The sequence below is a fragment of the Ursus maritimus genome, unplaced genomic scaffold, assembly GCF_017311325.1.
Source record: "Ursus maritimus isolate PB19 unplaced genomic scaffold, ASM1731132v1 scaffold_4, whole genome shotgun sequence".
Lineage (NCBI taxonomy): Eukaryota > Metazoa > Chordata > Mammalia > Carnivora > Ursidae > Ursus > Ursus maritimus.
Genome location: NW_024426552.1, coordinates 56,926,350 through 56,947,675, shown reverse-complemented (window position 1 = coordinate 56,947,675; position 21,326 = coordinate 56,926,350). Strand labels below are relative to the sequence as shown.

Below are 21,326 nucleotides of genomic sequence, written 5' to 3'. Positions count from 1 at the left end.
CCCCAGATTAGGGCAGTTCTCAGCTATAATTTGTTCAAATAAACCTTCTGCCCCTTTTTCCTACTCTTCTTCTTCGAATTCCTATGATATGGGTATTATTGCACTTTATGGAATCGCTGAATTCCCTAAATCTACCTTCATGATCTAATAGTTTTCTTTCCCTCTTCTTTTCAGCTTCATTATCTTCCATAATTTTATCTTCTGTATCGCCTATCCACTCCTCTGCTTCTTCCATCCTCACTGTGATTACATCCAGTTGGTTTTCCATCTCAGTTATAACATTTTTTATTTTGGCCCGACTAGTTTTTAGGTCTTTTATCTCTGCAGGAAGGGTTTCTCTGGTGTCTTCTATGCTTCTTTCAAGCCCAGCTGTATTCTTATGAGTGTTGTTCTAAATTCTTGTTCAGATATATTGCTTATATCTGTTTTGAGAAAGACCCTGGCTATGATTTCTTCATCTTTCTTTTGGGGAGAATTCCTCTGTCTTTTCATTTTGTATGTTTCCTGTTCCTGAGAGTATATTAAGAAGGGGTCATATACTGCCCAGGGCCTGGTACTTCAGTAAGTGTTTCTAGTATATGTTGTGTGCACTCTGCTGTTGTGTTTTGGCTGCTCTTTTCCACAGGTCAGTCCTATGCAGAGTTCCTCCTTGCTTACAGTGGGGAGTGTTTGGGCCTTTAACTAGGTGTGCTTTGATTTGTTTCTTAAAATAAGCCTGGTAAAGAAAAGAAAAAACAACCCTGATCTGAAAAAAAGAGAGAAAAAGAAAAGGAACAGCAATAACAAAAAACCAAACAGACAAACAAGAAACTATAAGTCTGATTCCAAAGAAAAAGAAAGGTGGGAGGGAAGACACCTGATCCAAAAAAAGAGAAAAGGAAATGAAAAAAAAAAAAAAAACCAACCAAACAAAAAACTATAAACCTGATTCCAAAGAGAAAAAAAAAATTAAAAAAATAAAGAAGGCTGGTCCTAGTTCCACCAGAACTGAAGCTGACACTTTGGAGCACTCTGTGAACAGTGAACTTGGTGCATGTGGGGTACCTGTGTTGGTCTTCTGGGGGAGCACTTGCTGCTCTGCCTCACAGTCAGATCTGCCTAGTAATCATGAACTTGCAGGGTGGGGGCGGGTGGGGTTTGTTATAAATGGCTCCCACCTCCCCTGGGGGTGCTGTGTTTCTCATTGAAGTCTGACTGTGTTGGTGGCAAGGGAGAAAATGGTGCCACTGCACTCTCTCCTCCCAGGACAGGGGATCTTGCACCTGCTGCTGTTCAAGAAGTCCTCACAAAAGAGTAAACAATCTCCGCTCTTGTGTCCCAGGCTTTTGTCAGATCCCTGTTCTTGGGGCTGTTGGTGTGCCTGGCACCACAGCTCTCCTGCCTTTTATCTCTGGTGTGCAGCTGGGATTCAAAACTCCAAATCTTAAATGACCTGTCATGGTGTGGACCTGCTCCCCTCCTCCAGGAGAAAGCCTCGCCTTGTCTGGTGCTGTTTCATCCCAGAAAAACAGTCACACACCTGCACAGGTGCCCAAAGCCTATGGTAAAGCACAGTGAAAGGCTGCGATCAGTTATCTGTCCTTTGCATGCACCTCTGTCCCCTGCAGATGAAAGGCCACTTGATGGCACCTGTGCCATCTTTTGTCCTTGGAGAGTCAATATACCCTCTTCCAAATGTACGCCAGGAAGGGAAATGTTTTCTCCCAGTGTGACACAGAGGATTCCTGTACCATGCTTTCCACCCCCAGGCCTGAGCTGTCCTTTTCCTTAGAAGAACCCACCATGGCTCGACTCCAGGGAAAGTCACGGACTTTTAAACCCTCAGAATTAGAGCTCCACACACTGCTTGCAGAAATTTGCAATACTCATTTCCTTTCAACTCCACAGTCAGTGGTTTTGGGAGGTGTTTTTCTTGTGCAAAGCTAACGTGGTACTCTCTCTCTCTCCCTCTCTCTATTCTCTCTGCAGAAAGGGCTCCCTCCCCACTGCAGCATCATAGCTTTTCTCCCCCCAGTTCAAGTTTACATGCCTCGTTCTTTCCATGTTCTCTCCCTTTGACCATGTAAATCATTCTCCCAATTCTCAGATTGATTTCCTGCGTGTGCCAAATGATTTGATGTTAATCTAGCTCTGTTTGAGGGATGAGGCGATCCCAGGGTGCTCCTACTCCTCCTCCATCTTAACTCCTCTCTCCAGATGCCCTTTTAAACTGCAGCTTTAAACTAATCTGCTCATGGTCCCTCAGTCCTATATTTCTCACTGCAGTTCACAGCATCAGGAGTGGTGGCTCCCTTTGTTACTGTGTCTTCATCTCTCTTGCTGTTCTCTGTGTGGTCTATCTTTTGAAGCTGTTAAGTCAGCCCTCAGTTATTCTTTGGAGGAAATTGCTTTATAAATAAATGTAGATTTAGTGTGTCTGTGTAACAGTGGAGTTCAAAGTCTTCCTATGTTGCCATCATAAACTATATCAGCTTGGCCTGAACTCAGCTGTCTTTCAGAACTTTGTGATTGTACAAGCCATCAAAAATCACATGATCACCTCAAGAGATGCAGGGAAAGCATTTGACAAAATTCAACATCTACTCACGATAAAAATTCTCACCAGAGTGGATATAGTAGAAACATACCTCAAAATAATAAAGGTACATATGACAAGCTGACAGCTAACATCATTCTCAATGACGAAAAGCTGAAAGCTTTCCCTCTGAAATCAGGAACAAGGATGTTCACTCTTGTTGCTTCTTTTCAACATAGTAGAAGTCCTAGCTAGAACAGTTAGGCAAGAAAAAAAAGAATCTAAATGGAAGGAAGTATGTCCATCTATTTGCAGATGACATATTACATATAGAAAATCCTAAAGACTCTGCCAAAATACTGTTAGAACTAATAAATGAATTCAGTAAAGTGGCGAGATGAAATAAATACACAAAAATCAGTTGTTTCTATATATTAACAATGAACTATCAGAGAAATTTGGAAAACAATCCCATTATAATTGCACCAAAAAGAATAAAATATTTAGGAATAAATTTAACCAAGCATATGAAATATCTGTACAGTGAAAACAATAAGACATTGATGAAAGAAATTGAAGACATAAATAGACATTTCATGCATGGATTAGAAGACTTAATATTGTTAAAATGTTTGTACTATCCAAAGGAATCTATAGACTCAATGTAATCCCTATCAAAATTCCACAGAAATAGTAAAAGCAATCCTAAAAATTGCATGGATCCATATAAAACTCTGAATAGCTAAAGCCATCTTGAGAAGGGAAAATAAAGCTAGAAATATACTCCCTGACTTCAAACTATGTTACAAAGCTATAGTGATGAAAACAATATGGCATTGGCATAAAAAGAGACCCAATTAATGTAATAGACCAGAAATAAGTGGTCCATGCTTATATGGTCCATTTATGACAAAGGAACCAAGAATATGTAATGGGGAAAGGACAGTCTCTCCAATAAATGCTGTTGGGAAAACTGAACTGCCACATGCAAAAGAATGACACTGGACCAGTATCTCACACCATACATGAAAATTAACGCAAAATGAATTAAAGACTTGAATGTAAGACCTGAACCCACAAAAGAAAACACAGGTGGTAAGTCGCTCAACATTGGTCCTGGCAATTATTTTTTAGGTTTGACAACAAAAGCAAAGGCAACAAAAACAAGTGGGACTATATAGCAAACTAAAAAGCTTCTGTACCGTAAAAGCAACTATCAAAAAAATGAAAGGGCAGCTTAGGGAATGTATTCACAATCATATATCTGATAAAGGGTTCATATCCAAAATATATAAAGAACTTTTACAACTTAATAGCAAAAAACCAAACAGATTTAAAAGTAGACAGAGGACGTATATAGGCATTTTTCAAAGGAGACCTACAAAAGGCCATTAAGTACATGAAAATGTGCTGAATGTCACTAATAATCAGGGAAACACAAATCAAAACCACAATGAGATCACACCTATCAGAATACCTATCATCAAAAGGACAAGAGATAACAAGTATTGGCAAAAATGTGGGATAAAGGGCACTTTGTACACTATTGATGGGAACATAAATTGGTGCAGCCACTATGGAAAACAGTATGGAGGTTTCTCAAAAATATTAAAAATAAGATTGCCATATGGTCCAGCAATCCCACTTCTGGGTTTATAGCCAAAGAAAACTAAAATGGTCTTTGAAGAGATGTCTGCACTCCCATATTTATTGAGGCATTAATAACAATAGTTGAGACATGGAAACAACCTAAGTCTCCATTAATGGTTTAATGGATAAAGAAGTTACAGTACATATGTACACTGGAATATTTTTCAGCCTTAAAAAGAGAGAAAAACTGCCATTTGCAACAGTACTTACATGTAGAATCTAAAAAATCTGATCTCATTGAAACAGAACATATTGATGATTCCTAGAGGCGGGGAGTTGGGAGTGAAGGTGGTCAAATGGTACAAACTTCTATTTATAAGTAAAGTTCTGGAAAGGTAATATACAATATGATGACTAGTTAACAATACTGTGTTGTGTATTTGAAAGTTGCTACTAGGGTGGTTCTTAAAAATTTTCATCCAAGAAAAATTATAACTACGTAGATGGATATTAACTAAACTTATTGTGGCAAACATTTTACAATAGATAGATGTATGAAATTGTTATGTTTTACACCCTAAACTGATACAATATTATATGCAATCATATCTCAATAAACTAGAAAAATAGGCTTTTGATATTATCCAAAAATATATATTGTGGATTTGATTTGCTGGTATTTGTTACAGCCTTTTGTGTCTTTTTAATAAAGACTATTGGTCTCTAGTTTTATTGTTATGTAATATCTTTTCTGGTTTGTTATCAGGGTAAGACTAGTTGCATAAAACAAGATAAGGTTTCCTATCTCTTCTATTTTCTGAAAGATTGTGTAGGCTTCATATTATTTATTTCTTAAATATTTGATAGAATTTATCAATGAGCCAACTGGACATGGAATATTATTTGAGAGGTTATAAATACAAATTCTGATTTTTCATTAGTTATAGTGTTATTCAGATTCTATATTTCCTCTTGGATCAGTTTTGGTAATTTGTATCTTTCAAAGAATTTGTGCATTTTATCTAGGTTATCAAATTTATTGGCATAAAATAGTTCATACTATTGCCTTATTACTTTAGTTTCTGTAGTATCTGTTGCATTGTCCCTTGTTTTATTTTTGATATCATTAATTTGTATCTTCTCTCTTTTTTTTTGATCATTACAGCAAAAGTCTTGTCAATTTTATTGATCTTTTCAAGGAACTAATTTTGGTCATAGATTTTTAGAAGTATTGCTTGTCAGCTTTCTATATCATTGATTTTTCTGTTCTGTATTATTTCCTTTATTCTAATTAATTTGGGTTTAGTTAATTCTTGCTGCGTAAGTTTTAAGTTGAAGCTGTAAGCTTTGATTTTATACTTCTCTTTAAATTATAATTATTTAATTATAAATTTATTAATTATAAATTTAATTATAAATTATAAAATCATTTAAACTTAAATAATTAAATTATTTAAATTATAATTAAAATATAAATTGAAGTATAAATTTAAAGTATAAATGAAATACGGCGCTTCGTTTCGCAAGTTCTGATATATTTTCAGCATCATTTTGTCCAAGATATATTCTTTAAAGATTTTATTTATTTGAGTGATAGAGTGAATGAGAGGGAGAGAGAAAGCCCAAGCCAGGGGAAGAGGGAGAAGCAGGCTTCCCGCTGAGCAGGGAGTCTGACATGGGGCTCTATTCCAGGACCCTGGGATCATGACCTGAGCCGAAGGCAGAAGCTTAACCAACTGGGCCACCCTGGAGCCCCTGTCCAAAATATTTTCTAATATCCCTTGTGATTTCTTATTGATTATGATTTATTTTTTTAGAAGATTTTATTTATTTTAGAGAGATGGAGAGAGCAGGTGGGGGGAGAGGAAGAAGGAGAGAGAGAATCTCAAGCAGACTCAGTGCTAAGCACAGAGCTGGATGCAGGGCTTGATAATACAACCCTGAGATCATGACCTGAGTCACATTCAAGAGTCAGAGGCTTAGCCAACTGAACCACCCAGGTGCCCCATAGTTTGTTTTTAAGTATGCTATTTAATTTCCCTATAGTTTGCATGGTTTAATTTCTTATAAATTTATGGGAGTTGTATGGGCCTGCATACAGTCTATCTTCATGAAAATTCAATGTGTGCTTGAAAAAGAATATCTTTTCTTGTGTTCTTTGGTGTAGTTTTCTATAAATGTCGGTGAAGACTGGGTGATTGATGATGTTCAGATCTTTTGTTTTTCCTACCTTTGAAGGGTCTCTACTGAGTGTTCCCTACCTTTAATAAGGTCTCTCTAGCTGACGAACTCATGAGTGATTTCCAGCCATGTGTAAACTATGAAAATTACTTGTTTTACAGCTTCCCAGTAATTGTATTTTCCCCAGATGTTCTTTACTTATCTTCATGATGTTTCACATTACACAGGTATAGGTTAATACTTGGCCAAAAACTCAAGAGAGCCCTATGTGAATTTCGGAAGGCATTGTTTTATGTGTAGCTCTGATATTTTTTCCCACTAAATTTTAACCACTCTGGCTTCTTTGAACTCTCATCTTTGTAACTTTAGTCATTGAGATTACCAGACTAATATTTTAGATCTCAACACTATTCCAAGTCTGGTACTTTCTTCCATGCAGAAACAGAGCTAGTAAGGATTAGTTATTTCGTTTCACTTCTCACATGAATTACAGTCCAACGCTGCCTGTTATTTCAATGTCTGAACATAGTTGTTTCATGTATTTTTGCTCAGTTTTCTAGTTATTTATAGCATGAGTATAATTATGGGCCTTGTTTCCCTCACATGGCCAGAGCTGAAGTATCTGCTTGCTCTTTCTTTTCTTCTTTCCTTTCTCTCTTTCTGTCTTCCCTCCTTTCCTTCCTTCCTTCCTTCCTTCCTTCCTTCCTTCCTTCCTTCCTTCCCTCCCTTCCTCTCTCCCTCCCTTTTTCTTTCTTTCCTTCCTCTTTCTTCACTTCCTTTCCTTTTTAAGAAATTAATCCTTCCTTTTAGTGCTATTTAACACAAAGGAATAATTGTCGATTAATACATTAGATAACACATGTTTCCTCTGCTATTGTATGTGTTTGTTTTCCTAAAGGGCTGACTACAAGCTATGTGTACCTGTTCATATTGACTGACAGGCTTCACTTTAAAGAATTAGGTAGGTTGGGTCTTTTGATGTCTGTGCTTGGAGCTTCCTAGGACCTCTACTGATAAGATCATATCCAATCTTTTTTATAGCCTTCCCCTGGGGATATTCTGCACCATTTTCTCTGGTCTGATTTTTCCTTTAAAATTGCTATCACTGGTTTGCTCATGGCTTTCTGTCTTATTCTCAGCCTTCCTGATTTATTTCTTTTAATACCTCCACACCATCATTTCCATGGAATTTTTTGAAAATTTTATGACAATCACTTCTGTTATTTAAAAAAAGGTAAACTAAGTTTTTACTGATTAAAATACACCCACGCCATCTCTATGGCTTAATGTCTGTTGAAGGAATAAATAACCATCTTGATATAAATCACTTAGAAGTGAATGAAAGCCTAAAAATGATTCAGATTATTTCAGCACCATCTGGTAATTGGGTTTTATTTATTTCACTACGACTTTGCTTGAGGTGCTGTAAAAATACAGATGGTCCCCAACTTAAGATGCTTTGACTTGATTTTTTTGGCTTTACAATAGTGTGAAAGTGATATGCATTCAGTAGAAACTGTACTTTGAATTTTGATCTTTTCCCAGGCTAGTTGTATATGCAGTGTGATAACTTCTCATGATACTGGGCAGAAACAGTGAACCACAGCTCCAAGCCAGCTACACAGTGTTGGGGATAAACTATCAATACACTTAGAATCATTCTGGGTTGTTTTTTTTTTTTACTTTCAGTACAGTAATCAGTAAATTAAATGAGATATTCAACACTTATTTGTGAAATGGGCTTTGTATTAATTTTTCCCAACTATAGGCTAACGTAAGTGTTCTGAATATGTTTAAGGTGGGCTAGGCTAAACTATAATGTTAGATAAGTTATGTGTATTGAATGCATGAGATTTATATTTTCAACTATGGGTTTATTGGTACATAACCCCATTGTAAGTTGAGGAAGGTCTGTAGTCATTAACTTAAAAAAAATGCTTGGGCTTTACAGATAAAAGTAGTACCACAGACTCAGAATTATACTTTTGCTATATGACTGAATTTGATTATATATACGTGTGTGTGTGTGTGTGTGTGTGTACACACACACACACACACACACGTATATGGTAGACAAACTAAAGTTTATTGTTACATTTGTGGCTGGGTTGTCTGTTTTTCTGATAGGTACAAGAGTAAACCTCAGGATGACTTTGAAGATCCCAAAGATGTTCAAGCCATCAAGGAGGCCCAGTTGTATATGGGAGACTTCAATCTGAAGACAGCCTCAGACTATAAGATACCTGAGCACATGAGAATAAATGCTGCCAAGAAGGAAGAGGAACTGGGACACCTAGACTCCGTGGTACTTACCCACAGCTTTCATGACAATGAGAGGCACCCTGAGTTTTTAATGGAATTCTGCTGAAATCACCCATTTCACTAGATGGTCTATAAGGATATATAATTATAGAAATTTAGAAGTGGGAAAGTTCTTCATGATTATTTAGATTGCCTCCTTTTTACAAATGAGGAAACTGAGGCCCATAGAGGACAAGAGATTTGTCTGTGATTATTTAGCTAATATGGCAGAACCAGGCTTCAAGTTAATTACTTGGCTCAATATATTTCATGGGTGAAAGTACTATATTTTATAGACTTCGAATTTCTGAAATTCAAACACGTCCTTGTTGGATATAGTTTTTGGCTGCTTTGGATTGCCAAAGACTTAGGGGAAGGGTCAGCCATTGTTTAGCCTTTTTCTTTTTTTAGGACTTATACATTTTGTAGGTGTCTCAATAATAACCAATTAACATATTTCTTTTTAAAAATTTTATCTGCATTCTGCCAAACTGCTTCCAATTATCCTGATTTCTCATCTGCATTTTCCTGCTAAAGTCTCCTCTCCCTGTCATAGTAATTCCTTAATTTGACGGACAAGTAACTTTTCACACATTGAGACTCAGAGGGTATCTGAACTACCATTCTGAGACTTTGGTGTATGGTCACCTCCTATGGCCATGCAGCTTGCACGTTACAAGGCATCACATCAAAAAGAGTGCCAATCATACCACAGATCTAATATATTAGAATATTTTATATTTTTCTGACAAATGAAAGTAAAGTATCTTGAGAGTCTTTTTCAGTTTCACCAAAGATGCAGTACATACCAGCAGTACAAAGGATCCTGTTATGACAAATTATATCCATAAATAAATTTTCATAGTTCATAGCTATGCCTTTCTGTTTAAGCAGACATTTTGAACATTTTCATAGTGACCATATAGATTGTTTTTCGAGCTGTTCATCTAAGGTAATTCTTGATTCATTTATCATGTTCCGTCCATCGTCATAGAGAAATATTTTTTGACTACAATTTGCCAGGCATCCAACCAGAAATTTCATAATCTAGGTAGAGATGATGAATGGGTATGATGTCTTGAACTACATTACACTGAAATCCATCTCATTAAAACAGCATAAAATAACGTAGAGCACACTATTCTACAAGTCAGATCAGAATTCAGTTCCCATCGCTGCCACTTAATAGCCATGTAAACTTTGCTGGATTTGTAAATTTCCCTAAGCCTCAGTGATATTATTTGTAAAAGGGGTATTAATACCAATTAACAATATAAGACCCATCTAGTCTACCTCATAAAGTTAATGTGAAGGTCCCAGTCAATAAACGGTCATTACGATCATGACTAAATTAAAAATCACTGAAGTATCAAGGTTTTTTTTTTTTGAAATAGCATATTATATATTCCCCTTCCCTGTGGTCAGTGTTGAGATATGTGTGCTATTTGGAAAATTAAGAAGAAAGTGTCAGTGTGTAAAGACGGTTCCTCAAAGAGGTGAGACTGACAGTCATCAGGCTGGCTTAGGTTTGTTCGTTTAAGCTTAATTCTCAGTCCTCCAGGTGCTTCAAAGAGGTCTCCTCATTCGCATAGGTGCTGGATTTTGAGTTTACATAATGCTTTAAATGTTTATTAAGTATGTAGAACATCTCCATTTTGTTACAGTGTTCTTGCATTATAGGTAGTAATCATTCAGGTAAGTTTTGTAAGACTGCTTGGAGAAGTGCTTTTTTTTTTTTTTAAAATATAACATTCAGTGTTATGTTAGTTTCAGGTATACAGTATAGTGATTCGACAAAACTATACATTACCCAGTGCTCACCACAGTTAAGCGTCGTCACCATGTTACTAAACAACATTACTGCAATCTTATTGACTATATTCCCTATGCTGTACTTTGTACTTTATCTCTGTGACTTATTTATTTTCTAACTAGAGGTTTGTACCTCTCATTTCCAATCTGTTTCACCCATCCCCCCACCCTACTTCTGGCAACCACCAGTTCTCTGTATTTAAGAGTCTGTTCTTTTTTGTTTGTTTCTCTTTGTTTTGTTTCTTAAATTCCACATGAGTGAAATCATATAGTATTTGTCTTTCTCTGAGTTATTTCACTCAGCATAATACACTCTAGGGCCATCCATGTTGTCACAAATGGCAAGATCTTATCCTTTTTATAGATGAATATTTCATTGTATATATATATACCACCACTTCTTTATCCATTCATCTATGGATGGACACTTGGGTTGCTTCCATATCTTGGCTATTGTAAATAATGCTGCGGTAAACATGTGGGTGTTATATATCTTTTCAAATTAGTGTTTTCGTTTTCTTCAGATAAATACCCATAAGTGGTATTGTTGGACCATATGGTAGCTCTATTTTTAATTTTTTGTGGAACTTCCATACCATTTTCCACCGTCGGTGCACCAAATTACATTCCCACCAATAGTGCACGAGGATTTCTTTTTCTCCACATCCTTACCAACACTTGTTATTTCTTGTCTTTTTGATGCTAGCCATTTGATAGGTGTGAGGTGATATCTCATTGTTTTGATTTGCATTTCCCTGATGATTAGTGCTATTGAGCACCTTTTCATGTGTCTGTTGGCCATTTGAATGTCTTCTTTGGAAGTCTATTCAGGTCCTCTGCCCATTTTTTAATTGGATTGGTTTTTTTGGTGTTGAGTTGTATAAGTTCCTTGTATATTTTGGATGTTAACTCCTTATTGGATACATAATTTACAAATATCTTCTCCCATTCACTGGGCTGCCTTTTGATTTTGTTGACTATTTCCCTTGTTATGCCAAACATTTTTATTTTGGTGTAGTCTCAACAGTTTAGTTTTGCTTTTGTTTCCCTTGCCTTAGGAGACCTATCTAGTAAGATGTTTCTATGGCTGATGTTAAAGAAATTACCGCCTATGTTTTCTTTTAGGAATTTTATGGTTTTAGGACTCACATTAGGCCTCTAATCCATTTCAAGTTCATTTTTATGTATGGTATAAGAAAGTGGTCTAGTTTCATTCCTTTGCACTTAGCTGTCCAATTTTTCCAGCACCATTTGTTGAAGAGACTATATTTCTCCCATTGTGTATTCCTGCCTTCTTTGTTGTAGATTAATTGACCATTTAAGCATGGGTTTATTTCTGTGTTTTCAATTCTGTCCATTAATCTATGTGTCTATTTTTGTGCCAGTACCATACTGTTTTGATTACTACAGCTTTGTAGAATATCATGAAATCTGGGATTGTGATACCTCCAGTTTTGTTCTTTTTTCTTAAGATTGCTTTGGCTACTTGGGGGTCTTCTGTGGTTCCATATAAGTTTTAGAATTATTCGTTGTAGTTCTGTGAAAAATGCTGTTGGTATTTTGATAGGGATTGCATTAAATTTGTAGATAGCTTTGGGTGGTATAGATATTTTTAACAACGTTAATCCTTCTAATCCGTGAGCATGGAATATCTTTCCATTTATTTGTGTCTTCTTCAGTTTGTTTCATCAATGTTTTATAGCTTTCAGAGTACAGATCTTTCACTTCCTTGGTTAAGTTTATTCCTAGGTATTTTATTCTTGTTGGTGCAATTGTAAATTGTTTTCTTAATTTCTCTTTCTGCTACTTTGTTATTAGTGTATAGAAATGCAACAAATTCCTCTATATTAATTCTGTATCATGAAACTTTGCAGAATTACTTTACCAGTTCTTGTAGGTTTTTGGTGGTCTCCTCATGATTTTTCCAATATATAGTATCCTGTCATCTACAAATAGTGACAGTTTTATTTCTTCCTTGGATGGAAGTAAATATGGATGTCTTTTATTTCTTTTTCTTGTCTGATGTTGTGGCTGGGACTTCTAGTACTATGTTGAATAAAAGTGGTGAAAGTGGACATCTCTGTCTTGTTACTGCTCTCAGAGGAAAAGCGACCAGTTTTTCACCATTTAGTTATGATGTTAGCTGTGGGTTTTTCATATAAGGCCTTTATTATGTTGAGGCATGTTCTTTTTAAGCCTACTTTGTTGGGAGCTTTTTTTTTTTTAATCATGAATGGATGATGAATTTTGTCAAATGTTTTTTTCTGCATCTATTAGGATAATCATATAGTTTTCATTCTTTTTCTGGTTAGTGGGATATATGACATTGATTAATTTGTGAATATTGAACCATCCTTGCACCCCTGGAATAAATAATACCTGATTGTGGTAAATAATTTTTTCAATGTATTGTTGATTTTGGTTTATTAGTATCTTATTGATTTTTGCATCTATGTTCATCAGACAAATTGGCCTGTAGTTATTATTTTTATAGTGGCTTTGTCTGGTTTTGGTATCAGGGTAATGCTGGCCTTATAAAATGTACCTGGAAGCTTTCCTTCCTCTTACATTTTTTGGAAGAGTTTGAAAAGTATAGGTATTAATTCTAATTGAAATATTTGGTAAAATTCACCTGTGAGTCCATCTGGTCTGGACTTTGGTTTTTTGGAAATTTTTTGATTACTGATTTAATTTCATTGCTAATAATTAGTCTGTTCGGATTTTCAATTCCTTATTCAGGTTTAGGTTGTATGTTTCTAGGAGTTTATTAATTTCTTCTAGGTTAAACAATTTGTTGGCATATAATTTTCCATAACATTCTCTTACAATCTTTTTGTATTTCTGTGGAGTTAGTTGTCATTTCTCCTCCTTCATTTCTGATTTTATTTATTGAGTCCTCTCCCTTTTTCTTGATGAGTCTAGCTAAAGGTTTATCATTTTTATCTTTTAAAAAACAGCTCTTTGTTTCATTGATCTTTTGTTTTTTTAAATTTGTTTCTATTTCATTTATTTCTGCTCTAATCTTTGTTATTTTATTCCTTCTATTAGCTTTGGGCCTTTTTGGGTTCTTTTTCTAGCTCCTTTAGGTGTAAAATTTGGTTGTTTATTTGAGCTTTTTCTTGTTTCTTGAGTTGGCCTGTATCACTATAAACTTCCTTCTTAGAACTGCTTTTGCTGCATTCCAAAGATTTTGGACTGTTTTTCTTTTTCTTTTCTGTTTTTTTTTTTTTTTTACTGCCTCTTTGATTTCTCAGTTGAGCCATTCATTATTGAGTAGCATGTTATTTAACCTCCATGTATTTGTGTTTTTTCCTTGCAATTGATTTTTACTTTCATACCATTGTGGTCAAAAAGGATGTGTGATATTTCCATTTTTTTGAAAAAAAAAAATATATGTATATATGTTAGGTCCATCTGGTCTAGTGCGTCATTCAAAGCCACTGTTTCCTTGTTGATTTTCTGTCTGGGTGATGTATCCATCGATGTAAGTGGGATGTTAAAATCCCCTACTACTATAGTATTACTGTCAATTTGGAGAAGTGCCTTTGATCCTTTTTTTTAAACCTGTATATTTATGCAAAGTAACTCTTAATAGCCTTTGGACCATCTCATTTGCCTAATTGTACACAGGATTAGGGTTCCATGTACCTGTACGCTCTGGTAAGAGCATTTTGGAAACAGCTGGTAATGAGGGAGCAATGGACCACTATGGCTCCTTGGGCTTGAAGCAGGGGGCATAGTTTGGCTTAGATAAATGGAGAAGGAACCAAGAAAGTATCCTGTAATCTCTTGGTGTGCATGATACAGAAATTCAGGATCATGACATTGCCTGCACAAGGAGTAACAGGAATAATGTGGCCAAAATGCAGAATAAAAATGGGCTAAACTTTGGTTGGCCCTAAGTGGGCAACCCTAATGTGTCTAAGCCCGTGGAATTTGAGTTTCCATCAGGGATAGACAGTCATATGTATATGTTCCTCGCCAAAGATGACCTTCCCCTCTCTAGGCTCTGGCTGAATACAAGCCTTCAGGAAGGACTTCTGGTTGGTCAGAAGAGGACAGCAGAACTGAGCCCTACAAGCCAGCGGAGGGATACCAGAGTTCACATCCACGCTGTCTTCCTCTTTTGGAGAAGCTAAATGGAAAACAGCCTAAAAGCTAGAGAAAAGAATAACTTAGTAGTGAATAGAAATGATCAGATAATTTTTTTTCTTGGATTTTTGTTAGGCATACCAGTCAAGGGACCAAAATCATATTTCAAATGTCATTTGTGAATCAGTTGTCATTTTGTTTCCTTCTGTTCTTTCTCTCAGGCCCATTCAAAGAAAAAGAACATGAACAAATGTATCCTCTCTCTTCGTGACCTTAAAGTGGCCGTCATTGAGGAGATACAGTGCCTGGTTCAAGAACTGAAGGACATACAGTCAACTCTTCACGTATCCAAGCACATTCCTATTCCCCAAGTCCCCCAGATACACCCGGAAGAAGTTCCAGAAAAGAGATTTCAGTATGATGAGGAAACTCTCCTAAATTTTAAGCGACAGCAGATGAAGATTCAGGATGAAACGTCCTCCCAGCTGGAACAGGGAGGGTCTGCAGGCTCGGGTGGAGGATTCCTCAGACTCTCTTCTAGAAAGGACGGTGATTTGACGACAAGAGATTCGTTGTCTAGATCATCAAAGGCATCAGCGTTCTGTGTAGATACTGCAAAGTTACTGGAATTTGAAAAAGCAGATCCAATTGATATAGAGCTGGAGATTATGAAAAGGGATGAGATTAAATACTTGTACATACAGCAGTATTTGACCAACAGGGTAAGGGGTGACACTGCCTTTTTAAGGCTGAAGAGAGGAGAGCAGAGAAGAACATCTACTTTCTTATTTACTGATTTAAATTTTCTCTACGATAATCTTTCCTAAGCACTGACCGGCCCACAACTCCCTGAAGGCTTAGCTTCCTCCCCATCCCCGGCCTTCTGATAATTACTGTGCTCTGCCCAAGAACTTGAGAGTCTTAAACGTTTTGCTTTGGGAAAAGTTAAGAATTAAGGGCAAATCCATGTTAATTGGCATCTAACTGAAGTCTCGGTAAAGGGGAAGTGATGGAGCAGTTTTCAGATGACGGATGGAACATAATTTAAAAACCTGCCAGAGAAAATGGGGCACCCTCTGCTTTTTACATCCTCCTCTTTCTCTAATGTGTGATTTGCCTCTTTGGCGGGAGTGTTTATGGTGATGGCTGGCTTCAAAGTTGTTCTGGACCTGGAACGGCACCTTTTTTTTATTTCTAGGAAACCAATCCAGGTTGGGGCCAGTTGTACAGGAGGTGCTCTGAATCTGGAAGGAAAAGGACCTTTGCTCCCTGCTGCCAGCCGTGTAGAGCTCCCCTCCTCAGTGTCTGTCTGGCTCCACCCTGTGAAGGAACCCCCTCGAGCTCCCCAAATGTATTCTTTCCCTCTTCCTGCTTCTCCCCACTCCCGTTCCTCACCCCCATTCTGAATTTTGTATTTGCTTTCTCCTTTGCTATTTCCTCCCACCTGCAATGATTTCCTCTCAAATGTGAGTCATCATGCGAAACTCAGCCTAGTTCCAGACCTTCTCCAGAATCTTCTGTCCACATGACATTCTCTTCTTTTGGCTAACCTCCAGTTGCACCTATAAGCCGCACCTCATGTTTTCCACTTATCTTTCTTGCTGTTTCATGTGTGTTAACTTTTTAAATTGAAGTATAACCAACATACAGTGTCATATTAGTTTCTGGTGTACAGTAGAATGATTCAGAAACTGTGTACATCACTCAGTGCTCATATGTGTTAGTTTTGTCTTGCAAATTCTATTGCACAGTTCTTGAGAGAAGGGCCACATACAATCATCTTTTGATTCCCCTGCAGTGTCTAGAAAATGCCAGACATATAGTAGATATTCAATAAAATGTTTGGTTTAATGGTAACTAATTTATTTCTGGTATCCACTTAACACATGTATTGGACATTCTTTGTGCAGGAACAGTGCTAGGTAGGTAGCAGGGATGCAATAATACTTGAGCCAGATATATTCTCTATCCTCATAAAGCTTACGGGCTATCAGGTGAGTGAGAGCAAAACAAGTGTGAGCCTTACGAACTTAAACACCTATGTGGTACAGTTTCGGGATGGTGTTACACTGAACAAATATAGCCCTGCCTCAAAATTTAAAAATAATTCAAACGTGTTGAACAAACATTAAAGAGGAGACAACTTAGGCTACAACTATACATAAGTAAACATTTAAATTTTTTCTCCTTTTTTTTTTTTCTTAAGCTCTCAAATCCTTTAGCAGTAGTTTCACTGTCCCAAACACACAGATCTCTTCCTTTTCCTCAGCCACAGGCCGGGCCCTCCCTCATCGCAGGTCCTTGACTGCTGAGGCCCCCCATCATGCATGACCCAGTGACAAACGTAGAATGGTTTGTCTTCTACCTACTGTCCTAGTTTTCTCAGGAAAACCAGCCCCCGCGACTGTCTCTCATCTCTTCATGGCCTTTGGGATGGGATGAGGGAGAAGCTGTGTCAAAATCAGAGCAGAACTGAGCCTTTAAAGTCACTGAGATGGCAGGGGGAGAAGGTCTAGACCAGGACTTGGGATACTTCGTTCTCAACCCAGCTCTGTCACAAATTAAGTCACCTTTTGAAATGTTTGAAAATTTTCAAAATCAGAAGTTGAGAGGAATATGTCGTGCTTCCTGTATGAAAGGCAATGTAGAGACACCGTGGGGTAAAGTAGAGGCAGATAGAAACACTACGCACAAGGAACTCCTAGTCTCTGATTTAAACCGGATAGTACAGCAAGAAGGGCATTCTTGATTGATGGCTTAATCGTGGTAAAGAAATAGCTGGAAGGACTAGTAGTTACAGAATCCCTACCACTTAATAAATTTATATAAATTTTATAACGTTGATAAATTGATTTATAGGACTACACATATACATGGGAGCCCATATAATTCTTTCTCCATAATAGCAGTATAACGAGAAAATGCTTTCACCTAAACAAATTAGGATTGTTAGATAGTTTTAAAAGTACACTTGCCTTTCTTAACTTCTAACATACCGTCAAATCGTTTTCCACCTCAGATCAAAGAACTGATAGTCACTTTTGATGCAGAACTCCGTGTCCTGAGGCATCAGAAACTGAAACTAGATACTCAGATGAAATTATCTGACCTTCACCATGTCACATTATTTCAAGAAATGCTTCTCCTCAAGAATTTTGAAAAACAGGAGAACGTACTTCAAGAGCGCGTTAATTCTTTAGACAAAGAAGAGCAGGATATGCAGGTATGAACGGGCAGGAGAATGCTGGCTGGCTGTGTCCTTCAGTTATGGAGGGGGCTCGATTCTTTGTTTCCTTCTTCATCTTCTCAATTTCCCCTGTTCTAGTCCTCCTCTCTTGTCTTTTGTCTCTCCACCTCCCCCACCCCCACCCCCACCCCCTTCTTATTCTTGCTTGCTCTGCTTTTGGTATGCTTGGTCAGAGAGGAGTGAATCAGATTTTACAATGAATTTGATTTGATGTTTTATATGATAGGAAAATAAGTTTTCAAAAGTGAGCCTTCTATTTAGTTTACAAATTTCAAAGTATTTTTTATTGTCACTAGCTATCATAGAAAGTTGAGTTTTGATTATACGTTATCCTTATGAACATACTTGGAAAAGAAATTCGCTGGTTTCTCAAATATGGTAGCTAGTTTAATGGTAATATATAATTGAGTATCATAGGAAATAAGTTTCTTTGTTTGTTATATGTATATTAAGTTTAAAGAGATAAATGATACCATCCAACTTTTGCCTTGAAGGAAAAGGATTCCATCAAATAGATATTACATACTGAAGAGTAACATCATTTTTAAGGTATATCTGCTGCAAGGAGAGATGAGGTGTCCTTTTGTTTTAGTTGTCATGTGTTCTTATGAAAAACATCTTTTGTTTTTGAGACCACACATGCAAAAATATTAGCTGACAGTAAAAAATTCACTTAATTTAGATTTTTGAGGAAGCTAAACATTAAAAAGCTGATCTTACCCAATTCTGAACTTAACTGATTTTTACAAAAGACTTATAAAATTTTAACCAAATAAATGGATGGCTCTGCAAACATCAGAAATGTAAACTTCTATGAAGAAGGTTAAAAAAATGTTGTGAACTCTAATATACATTGTTCTCTGAACCTGGTTTATCAGAAATACTTTCACTTATTCCTGTTTTTGTTCATTTAGTGGAAAATAAATGAAACTCTTAAAGAGATGGAAGAGAAAAAGAATGAAATTGCCAAGCTCCAGGACCAGGAAAAAGCACTCTATGCTGGTTTCCAAGCAGCCCTTGGAGAAAACAATAAATTTGCTAATTTCCTCATGAAGGTCCTCAAGAAGAGGATTAAGAGGGTGAAGAAAAAGGAGGTTGAAGGAGATGCTGGTTTGAATTTCTTTTTAACATATGATCCTATTTTTTTCTCATTAGCATGAAATAGAGAAATAACTAAGGGCATATTTGACCCCTTTTGTTCCTACAACATGGACAGTTAGAGGTTCTGTGGGCTTGAAGGGCAGAGGGTATAAACCAGTAAGTCTCTAACCCTATGGAGTTAATTTGTGTGTGTGTGTATCTGGTCCGAGACAGCTTAGGGTAGTTTCGTGTAACAAGCACGTCTTTTGTGTTTATTTGCCAATTGAATGTCATCTTTGGCAAAATATCTCTTTATGTCTTTTGCCCACGTTTGAATAGGATTTTTTGCTTTTGTCCTCTTGAGGTTTAAGCGTCCTTTGTATAGTCATCTAGGCACTAGTCCTGTGTCAGACAGGTACTTTGCAAATATTTTCTTTCATTGCGTAGCTTGTTTTTTCATCCCCTCAACATGGTCTTTCAGAGAGCAAAAGATTTTATTTTTGTTGAAGTCCAATTTATCAGGTGTTTTATGGGGTTTTTTTGTTTTTGTTTTTGTTTTTTTTTTTTTGTTTTTTTTTTTTTGGCTCTTGCTTCGCTGTCAAAGTCTAAGAACTCTTTGCCTAGCCCTAGGATCCAAAGATTCTCTCCTATTTATTTCTATAAGTTTTATAGTTTTACATTAAAGCCTGTAATCCATTTGGGCTTAATTTTTATATAAGGTGCGAAACGTAGATCAAGGTCTTTTTTCCCTTCTGTGAATGTCTAATTGCTCCAGCACCATTTGTTGCAAAAGCTTTGTCCCATTGGATTGCTTTTGATCTTTGTCAAAAACCACTTGGGTGTATTTGTGTGATCTGTTTCTGGGTGTTCTGTTCTGCTGATCAGTTTGTCTAGCTCCCCACCGGTACTGTAGTCTTGATTATGGAGGCCATTGAGTTCTGAAGTCTGGTCAACTAATTCTTCCCATTTTATTCTTCTTTCTCAGAATTGTTTCAGCTATTCTATTTCCTTTATCTTTCTATATTTTAGAATAATTTTTTTGTATCTACAAAAAATCTTGTTGAAATTTTAATAGCAATTGTGTTAAACTTTTATATCGGTTTGGGGAGTATCTGCATCTTTGTTGAGTCTTCCAGTGAGTGAACACAGTATGAATTTAGAGCTTTGACTTCTTTCATCAGCATTATATCATTTTCAACATGCAGTTCAGGTTCATGTTTGTTAGATTTATACCCAAGTATTTCCCTTTTTTAAGTGACTATATTTTTATTATTTTTTTTTTTCAGAGAAAGAGCAAGCAAGTCAGGGGGGAGGGGCAGAGGGAGAGGGAGAGAGAGATTTTCAAGCAGACTCACTGCTGGCTTGATCTCACCACCCTGAGATCAAGATCTGAGCTGAAATCAAGAATCGGATGCTTAACCGACAGATCTACCCAGGTGCCCCTTAAGTGATTTTTAATGCTTTTTTTTTTTTTTTTTTTTTTTTTTTTTTTTTTTTTTTGGTGGTAGAAATATTTTATTAAAATCTCACACAAAGGCTGCCTGGGTGGCTCAGTCAGTTAAGCATCTGACTTAGGCTTAGGTTGTGATCTTAGGGTCCTGGGATCAAGTCCTACATCGGGCTCCTTGTTCAGAGGGGAGTCTGCTTCTCTCTCTCTCTCCCCACCCTCCCTCTCAAATAAATAATAAATAAAATCTTTTAAAAATCTCACACAAAATCCTAGAAAATAAGGGAAATAAGTGTACATTAGTATAATTTTAGAGTGCTATTTTGTTTTTAATCTTGGTGTCACACGTTCACACTAGTACATAGAAATACAGTTGCTTTTCAGATGTTGATCTCCTATCTTGTGACCTCACTTATTAGTTTTAGACGTTTTTGATAGATTTCTTGGGAATTTCTATGTAGACATAATTTTATCTGCAAATAGGTTGTTTTATTTCATTCTTTCTGATCTTTATGCCAATTTCCTCTTACTGCCTTATTGCACTGTTTAGAACACCCAGCACTACATGGAAATAGAGCGCTGGGAGCTGACATCCTTGCCTTATTCACAGTCTGAGGCAGAAAGCATTTAATCGTTCACCATTAAGTATGCTACCTGTAGGTATTTTTAGATACTCTGTCAAGTCGAGGAAGTTCCCCTCTGTTCCGACTCTTCGTAAGTTTTTACCATGAATGGGTGTTGAATTTTGTCAGATGGTTTTCTGCATTGATTGATGATTGTGATTTTTTTTTCTTTAGCCTATAATATGGTGGGTTACATTGGCTGATTACTAATCATTGAATCAGACTTACACCCTTGAAATACTGCCCCCATGGTGTATAATTCTTTTTATATATTGTTGAATTCTATCTGCAGATATTTTATTAAGAAATTTTGTGCCTAGGGGCACCTGGCTGGCTCACTCGATAGAGCATGCAAATCTTGCTCTTGGGGCTGAGTTCAAACCCCATGTTGGGTGTAGCACTTACTTAAAAAAAAAAAAATTATGTCCATTTATTCAT

The 21,326-nt window shown here is 36.7% G+C and overlaps 1 protein-coding gene across 1 annotated transcript in view; it reads left to right on the top strand.

Annotated features, from left to right (window-relative positions):
* The window catches only part of CFAP44 (cilia and flagella associated protein 44), a 142,974-nt gene that overhangs the window by 105,980 nt on the left and 15,668 nt on the right, over positions 1 to 21,326 (top strand). The window contains exons 24-27 of the mRNA XM_008706583.2: positions 8,414 to 8,591; positions 14,713 to 15,213; positions 17,511 to 17,714; positions 18,653 to 18,848. Coding sequence (XP_008704805.2) covers positions 8,414 to 8,591; positions 14,713 to 15,213; positions 17,511 to 17,714; positions 18,653 to 18,848 — 1,079 coding nt within the window. The remainder of the gene's footprint in view (positions 1 to 8,413; positions 8,592 to 14,712; positions 15,214 to 17,510; positions 17,715 to 18,652; positions 18,849 to 21,326) is intronic.